The sequence below is a fragment of the Tasmannia lanceolata genome, unplaced genomic scaffold (genome assembly GCF_043159265.1).
Source record: "Tasmannia lanceolata isolate RefF3 unplaced genomic scaffold, GAP_Taslan_0.1 ptg000002l, whole genome shotgun sequence".
Taxonomy (NCBI): domain Eukaryota; kingdom Viridiplantae; phylum Streptophyta; class Magnoliopsida; order Canellales; family Winteraceae; genus Tasmannia; species Tasmannia lanceolata.
The window spans coordinates 56,733,701-56,742,450 of NW_027518679.1; the positions used below are offsets into that span (position 1 = coordinate 56,733,701).

The window sequence follows — 8,750 nt, forward strand, 5'->3', positions numbered from 1 at the left end:
TTTTTGTGAATCCACCAATCATTCTTGTCCAGGTTTATCAAATCCGACACCAAATATTCGTGTCGGAATCCGACACGAATACCCATATTCATATGCATCATACATAGAGCTCTTACTCTTTTTCTCTAAAAGAAAAAGAAAAAAACTGTAGAGGCATAGCTACACCCAAGTCGGTGCTTGTTTTCCCTTCTTGAGTGATCCTTCAATCATGGTTCTAGCATTTAAAATCCATGATAAGATCCATTTGTGACAATATAGGCAGAATTCCAACAGAGAAAGTGTAGCAGAGCATGCAATCATGTGTTCGATGATGATATCCTCGAGTATGAAGCATATAAACATACACTGATTTGGTCTTAAACGATTAAGATGTATAAAACACACCTTTCATCAGCTCTGTTCTCAGAATAGTTATCAAGAACGATCCCACATAATTTCAGTAGTCATTTCCAAGCAGTCAACAAGATTTTCCCTACAGAATCGCCACATCTAAGTAGTCTCCAATCTGTGAAAAAATAATACATTAACGAGTTAACGTTCCAATGGATTAATTAAGAGGGGCCTGTATATGTCTACTTGGTGATTGTTCTTTTTCTCTCATTCCTAGAAGTGCCAACGATTTGGCTAGTCGCTTCGTCAGGTCGGAGCTTCTGGAGCTTGTATATGGAGCAGTCTCTGCCCCTTGAAGTGCATTTGTAATCTTTACTTATTTAGTCCCTGTTCATTTTAAATTTTGACAAACACTTTGCGAGTCCGAAACCAATTATTGGACTCAATTGCGTCTAATTTTGAATCCAATAATTGGTTTTGGCCTCAATCGGTTGTCAAAATCTAAAATGAACAAGGCCTCAAATAGGCTACTGATGTTGGCACTACCATGTTTTAATAATAACCTTTGACAGCTGTTTAAACAAGAAAAGACAAGATGGGTTTGTGCAATTATTAAAATGATGGTAGTTCCATAGCCCTTTTTTTTTAATGATAGTGCTGTAGCCTTAATTAATGGTCTATTTTTCAAAAAAAATAAAAATTAAGAGGGGACAGTAGCCACAAAAAATCTGTACGTTTACCTGAAAGCTGAGTTCTGCCAATGCCTTGCCATCATCCAATCGCCTCCCATTACCATATGAATGGGTCATTCCCACCTTCAAAATGCACAAATGAAAAAAGTTACAAACAATTCGTGATCCGCATGCATGTGCACGTGTTTCCATTGTGTATTAATCTGCGTTCAACTATTAGCTATTAGCACATGCATGCGGTTTCGACTTAGCTACTAGTCTGTCCAGATCCGCATGCATGCGCTAAGTAAATGTTAGTTTGGCTCAATTTCATCCAAGAGCTTGGATTATGTGTTCATAGCCCAATATGTACGTATGTATGTATCTATCTCTGTATTATCGACAAGTAACTAACTATACATGTATCTACCAATGTAAGCAAGGTCCTTGCTCTTTCTCCGGAAGCTAATCCATCCCAATACAACTGTCTGGCATTTCAAAAATATTGCCTTTCTACCTTCCCTATTGACTCCATTAATTAGCGTCGACCTGTCTTTGCAGTATAGAAGCTTGCAAGTTCGGGAGCTAAATCATCATAGAAAAAACAATCAGTCCTCCTGATTTACGTAAGAAGAATGGGTTCTTCAAAACTGGGTTGAAAGGGGCCAAGCTAAGAGTCAGAGGCAAGTTGACAGGCAAAAGCTTGGATGTTGTGATTCCGCCTTTCCAGTAGCGGGCGAAAATTCGTGAATGAGCAAAAGGGGTGTTCAAACCGGGTGTTGAGGAAACCTTCGTCAGGACGAAGAAAGAGGAAGCCTTCGTCAGGAGAAAGAGGAAACCTTCGTCAGTCTTTGCTCAAAATTATTTATTCTCCTTTTTCCCTGTTTAATAGCTTGCGATGAGTGCAATGAGGATCAGAACCGGACAACCCCCTTTAGTCAAGCCTAGTTGAAATGCCCGTCAAGAAAGCCATCAGAAGGACGGGGTTTCAAACCCCCTTCCCTTTGCTTTCAATCTTTCTTGTGTCAATCCAGCTTTCACTCAAGCCATTCTTTGAACATAATTAATAGGGGCGACCTTCACTCTTCCTCTCACTTCCTAACCCTAAAAGCTCACTCCTTTTGGTGTTGCTCCACGATCTGAAAGTGCAACTACGAGATAAATAAGCAGCGGGCTGATCTGACCTGCGCGTCTAGATCCAAAATTTATTTCCTAACCAATAATAGGAATATTGAAACTAAAAGATAAAATTCCCACAATTACAACCCAATGATGCTTGCAGAATACATAAGATATCCAAAAGTTTACTGCCCATAACTATATTAAGTGGAAAATGGACAAAATTGAAAAAAAGGAGTAATACTTGGTTCCTTACTAATGAAACAATATGCATAAAATGTGTAATCCCATCTAGGTGTCCAAGCAAACTAAAATATCTAAATTACCACGGTATGAAATCAAGCCCAATAATTTTTCATAGGCATGTAGTAATAACAACACCCTTGACACAAATTTGATGAATGTGCAATTGAAAAATAGGTCAGTGACGTCTTACCGGTCTCACCACATAACGTCCATGCTTATCAGGATACACAAATGCAAATGAAAGTTTTGCGTCTCTTCTCCTTGCTGCAGGAGCAACCTCTTTAACCTAAATTGATTTGTTAACAATTAACAATAGTATCATACATAAAAGATGACCATAATGAAAACTGTCCAAAACAGAAAAACAAAACCAACATACCAGATCAGTTAACTCACGAAGTGTGGCATCCTTCCATGTATAGATTTGAACCTCATCTTTGGGTTCCTTCCCTCTCACTGCGAAGTCCTCCTTGGTATGATGTCCTCCAATCTGTGGAAAACATAAAGGCTTAACACTGATAGCAACACATGAATTTCCAAGAGAGAATGTCAGGAAAACATGCATTCACAAGAAAATATGAAGCATGTACACTAACATCAGAAACTATGGGCTGCAACTCTGATATATTTTCTATTATCTATATAATAAAAAATGTCACAGAAAGGAAGGGAGGACTCTAGGTAAAGTCAACTGACCTGCATTGGGTTGTGATCTGGACGGTTGATAGGGAACTGGTTAGAGAGTTTAGGTATAGAAGACTGCAGGTTTTAGCGTGGGGATGGACTGGTTAAAAGGGTTTTGAACAGGGATATAGACTGGTTTAATGTTTTATAGGTATCTAACAAATATAACTTTTGCTGTATGATTTTATGGATAAGGTAGCAACAGGTTTTGGGAAGTATTTTCTGTTGTGGAAGGCTTGTTTCGGGTAGGGTTTTAGATCTGGATCAAACATGGAATAGGTTTAGGATAGTTTGAGATTAAATCAGGTCTAGGAATAAGATGCATGGAAATTTTACAGGTTTATAACAATTGTAACGCATTGGTAAAGAGAGTAACAATCTATGACAAAAATCAATACAAAGGTGAAAGGTCTGTAATTCAATATGTAGCAGATCTTGAATAAGAAACAGTTACTTTGGTGTGCAGTCCAATGACATTGGCCTACAAGATGACATTGTCTACGTTAATTTAATGAAATGTGTTAACTTACCAACTTCTCCAAAAGCTTAAGCTGTTGGAGAAAGCGTTATATATCTTTTATACTTTAACACTCCCCCGCAAGGGTGGTCCACTTGGAAAACACGTGGCACGTGTGGCCCACTTGGAGCCGACCATCGCATGTGGATTTTTGCTATCCAGGAGGTTTGAACTCGAGACCTTTGGCTCTGATGCCATGTTAACTTACCAACTTCTCCAAAAGCTTAAGCTGTTGGAGAAAGGCGTTATATATCTTTTATACTTAAAAAAAATGCAAAGTAGATGCAAAAATAACATTTTCTCTTTCTGTGAGACTCATCATTTGAACGATGCGTAGGCTTTGGAATTTCACATTTCCATGACTTCATTGAAATGAAAAGTGGGCCCACCATTGATTTAACAAGGATGAGCCCATAAAACATGTTAACAGACATACAAAATCTTAAATGTTTTTCTACCTTTGCAATTGGTATTGGACTACTATCTGCACCATTTACATCTGAATGATAGTTTACCTATAAATTCAACAAATCAAAGGCTGAAAAATAAGGCCATAGTAAAAATTGGAAAAGTTCCAAACTGAAAACAGGGCTTTAGTAAAAACAAACCAAAGAAACGCGTTTGAAGAAAAAAATTCTATAATTTTTAGAGTTTTCTTGGAAAAATTTTCATACTTTTTTGGGTTTTTCAAAATAGGTTTTTCCAAAAATATCCATTTTTTTGTCCCTTCAACCATTTCAATCAAATTTCGGTCGAAATTTTAAATTCTCGAACGAAATAATGAAGTAGAACGAATCTATTGAGATTTCATTTCAACGGTGATGGAAACGAAAATATTTCGGTTGGTTCATGTCGGCTCCACTGGAAATTTAAAACCATGCTTTTGATGCAGTAAGTTCATGTTTTCAGTTTAGTTGGTTTCGGTGGAAGTTTAAAACCATTCTTTTGATGCAGTAAGTTCATGGTTTCAGTTGAAGACTCAAGAACTTATTGTTGTGATTTGAAAATAAGATTTATGAATTAAATCATGTCATTGACAGGTGCTTACAAAATAGAGAAATAGACACAAGCAAGAAAAATTAATTGCCCTAGTCTATATCATGTATTACGACAAGCGTTGAGAAGGAAGTACAAGGAGGAAGATGAACATTGATCCATTCTTGGTCGATCATATTATTTTCAAAGATGAGTAGACTGTTGAGAGAAAAGAGCCTCTTCTCCCTGAAGATCCTAGTTGGATATATGATAGTCAAATGGTGTTTGATGTCACTGTTATTGAGCTTATTCCTATAGGTTAAGCTGATGCAATGTCCCACTCCCACCAGTTTGCGAACAATTGGTAGTAGTTCTAAATATGCTTCTCAGTCTAAGAAGAGATATAGCTGTGGTCCTCAATGTCTGTATACTTTCTAGTTCTATAAAAATCTAGTCTAGTTCAGGTTTTAACTTTTAAGTTATAAGTACCAATTGTTCATATTAACGGAAGTAAATAAAGGTAAGGCTGCATTGAATGCTCATGCTAAGGTAGAGGAGGATAAAGATGAGGAGTAAGATTATGAAGAGGGTGAAGATGATGACACATGTTACATAAATGAAGATGATGTAGACGATGTGAATCATGTGATTATTATATATATATATATATATATATATATATATATATATATATATATATATATATGCAGCTTTGTGCTGTGTGTGTGTCTATTGGTGGGAGGTGGGGTAGGGGGGGTATAGATTAGGAATATCACGCCAAGCCACTAAGTCCTATAAGTAACTGCCTGTTTTGAAACTTTATTAACACGGGTTTCCTTCACAATGTAAGCAGGAGAGATGCCTCCATCTCAAAGTTAGAAAAGCGATCAATCTTTATAAGCTTAGGGAGGCATTGTCATGCCAGAGTATACCCCTTTAAGCCCTGGTCATGGAGGAAAATTGCTTCCAAACCAAAGAATTAAAGGATAACTAAGACAATCAAAGTTCAATTGATAGAAAATAATCAAATGATGATCACATGGTATTTCCCTGCTAGGCCAACATGCAAATATATAGAGACACCCTCATTGTTATACCATTTCCCTGATTCCAAAATAGTACATTCCATCACTAATACCAAAAGATTTATGACTATTCACGAATAAAACTTGACTAACATTGACAGAATTGGGATTGAATATCAGCAGCTGTAAGTTAGAAGTATGAAGGCACACACACGTAGATGTCCAAACATATTCAAAGGTATTTTAAAGAACCTAACCTTTACAGAAAAACAACAAATGTATTAGTTGTGCTATACGGAAAAATGTATATGGGCAATTGAAACACCACAGTTGAAATGTGGAAATACAATGGAAAAGTGTCTAGTAGAAGGGTCTATTATAAGTTTATCCAGAAAAATTGTTTCAATTACAGAAAGTAATGCACGTACCTTCGTGAAAACTCGAAGCAACAAAGGGCAAGTCTGCAAGTGGCATAAGCAAATTTTCATTAATACTAACCGCTATATATTGCATGAAAGAAATATATATATATATATATATATATATATATATATATATATATATATATATATATATATATATATATATATATATAGTCTCATTAGGAAGAACTCCGGTATGGCTAGGCATATGATTTTCAAGCTCAAAGGGCAACATATCATGAATTAGGCATTTGATATCATTGATTATTCAAATAATTGATGACCATGTGCAAAACCATAGTAGACTTGTGAAGAAAACTTGATCTATGATTATAAACAATGCATGACATATTACATAAAGATCTTCAATTATCCATTCATATCTAAATCAATCAATCAATCCAATCTATGTTGCATGGATTCGGATTCGTATGACGGAATCCGCCACGGATTCGAGTTGTTGGATTTGGCAAACTCCAAAATGTAGGATTCGTGGATTCAGAAATTTTTATTAAATAAAATAAAAAAATTAGTTATATTCATGAAAATTCTGAGGGTGGAGGGTCAAGACGTTCTGGTTTTTATTAAAAGAGTAGAAGAAGAAGGGTGAAGGGGGTCGATGTTCGAGGGTGGAGGGTCAAGATGCTAGGGTTTAAAGAGAAAATATACAGGATTCGCATTTTAAAAGAGACAAAGATGTGTCGGATTCGCCTGAAAAAATGGGATTCATGCGGGAGTATGGGTGCAACTCAGGTCGGGTTTAACCCAAACTTGTCGGGTTCAACCCGAAAATAAGTCTGGTCGGGTCGGGTTGAGTTGAGTTCGGGTCGGTTCAGGTTGAGTTTTCCCAACCCGGGTTGAGTTTGGGTCAGGTTCGGGTTGAGGGTTTGGGCAACCCGACCCGAGTGGAACCCGGCATTTTTTATCATTTTTTTGTAAGCTTAAAAACTCGGGTCAGTCGGGTTCGGGTTGGGAAAAAAAAAGGGTTCCTCAGGTCAGGTCGGCCTCAACCTGACCCGAGTTGCATCCCTGTGTGGTAGATGCCTACGACAAGAATCCAGATGTGTGCCATGTGAATCCATGTTCGATTGAAGCGTCGAAAATTCTAATAATATTTTTCCTTTCCTAACTTTTCCCGAAAATTCTTGCAATCCAAACAGGGCTAGGGAAATCAGCAAGAAACTTGCTTTCTTAAGGAAATGCCTAAATGTCATCTGCAACTCACCAAAAAAAAAAAAAAATCAAATCTTGGCAACCCATATAGACATCGGAGGGCGCATCCAAATGTATACCCAAATTGCAATTTGGGTTTACATCCAAATGCACCCAGCGGTAACACAGGATCCGGAATAACAGTTTCCTTTTTCGCCTGTTTGGATTCCAATAATTTTATGGAAAAGTTTGAAAAGGAAAAATAGTTCTTAACTTTCATTATTTTTTACACACAAAAAATATGACTCGAACCAACCCTATTACTTAAAGGGAGCTTCAATTTAGACGAAAATACAGGAAGCTTTTAAACTTGTTCTTTCCATTGGCTATTCATGTATAAAAAATCATTAAGGTTCTGAAAAAAAAAAAACCCTAGCTTTTTTGGGCCTTCTAGGGTTTTAGTTCAAGGGTTTTAGGGCCTATAGAGTTTGAAGAAAATGAAAGAAAGTATAAATAACATAGGCATATCCACTGAGAAAGAAAGTAGGTACAATATATATATACAGAGAGAGAGAGAGAGAGAGAGAGAGAGAGAGAGAGAGAGAGAGAGAACCTTCTCCCGATCAACGGGTTCGAAACGGGGGCGACTGGGAGGAAGAGGGCCCCTGGATTGAGGAGGGGGCAGAGTTCTTGTTGATCTGTTCTGAGGTTCCACCACACCCGCCATCTTCTTTCTTCTTCTCTGAATTCCTCCTTTTTTATGAAAAATCCCACCCCTCTGCTTCGTAAGGATTTGAGACTCTTCGCTTGGTTTTATTTAAGGGAAAATTACATTTACACCCCCTCTAGTTTCTGACATATCCAAGTCCACCCCTATAGTTTAAAACGTGACAAATACACCCCTGTAGTTTCAATTTCTTTAAGGTAGGCCCCCTCCCTCAGTTGAAGGTTCGCCCATAGATTGAAGGGTTAGGATGATCCAATGGAGCTGATTTTTTGGGCACACCCTATCTATGTCAGGACCCATCAAATGAACGCTTTGGATCATCCACACGCTTTGGATCACCCCCTCAAGTGTGAAAGAGTTGTCATCATTACAGTAGAAGGGGGTTTTTCGAGAAAGAAGAAGGAACAATATATCACTTCTTCCCGATACGAGGAGAGTGTTCCCAAAAGTGGAGGGAAAATGGACGGATACCACCTGATTTTTTGTACACACCCTATCTATGAAAGGGCCTTTCAAATCAAATGAATGCTTTGGATCATCCCAAAAATGTAGGCCCACATGAGTTTTTGAGTTCGAGCTTAGAAACACTTTCCTCGCCCAATATAGTTATACATGTGTTACCGGAAACCCGGATTGCCACTTATGCATTCCAAACTTATTTAAGGGCCTCCTTGGGATTAAGCATCTACTCAATGGGTCAACGTTTTGTTCTTCAATTAGAGATGGGAGATTTGGTCCCAGTTAACCTACCCATAAAAAAAAATTAAGAGCCTCCTTGGGCGCAAATAAAATTGATCATTATTTTCAAAATGTGCTGTAAGCCCGTATAATCCAGTATTTTTCAAAAAGTAGCCATGCTATAGGATGATCAAAACCATCAAT

General features: G+C 37.6%; 1 protein-coding gene across 1 annotated transcript; it reads right to left on the minus strand.

The window, feature by feature from the left end:
- Nucleotides 1-195: 195 nt before the first annotated feature.
- On the minus strand, nucleotides 196-7,945 carry SAP18 (SIN3 associated polypeptide P18). Its single transcript, XM_077383357.1, has 6 exons — nucleotides 7,755-7,945; nucleotides 5,996-6,028; nucleotides 2,746-2,856; nucleotides 2,557-2,652; nucleotides 1,071-1,145; nucleotides 196-505 (listed from the first exon to the last, which is right to left on the minus strand). The coding sequence occupies exons 1-6, from the start codon at nucleotides 7,866-7,868 to the stop codon at nucleotides 473-475; spliced, it is 462 nt and encodes a 153-aa protein (XP_077239472.1). The 5' UTR covers nucleotides 7,869-7,945; the 3' UTR covers nucleotides 196-472.
- Between the last annotated feature and the right edge of the window lie 805 nt (nucleotides 7,946-8,750).

Excerpts from the sequence above, each read along its gene's own strand:
- SAP18 (XM_077383357.1), bottom strand. The coding sequence starts at position 7,868 with ATGGCGGGTGTGGTGGAACCTCAGAACAGATCAACAAGAACTCTGCCC. Across the intron at positions 6,029-7,754 it reads AACCCGTTGATCGGGAGAAG|ACTTGCCCTTTGTTGCTTCG; the intron begins GTTCTCTCTCTC and ends TGCCACTTGCAG. Across the intron at positions 506-1,070 it reads TGGCAGAACTCAGCTTTCAG|ATTGGAGACTACTTAGATGT; the intron begins GTAAACGTACAG and ends ATTTTTTCACAG.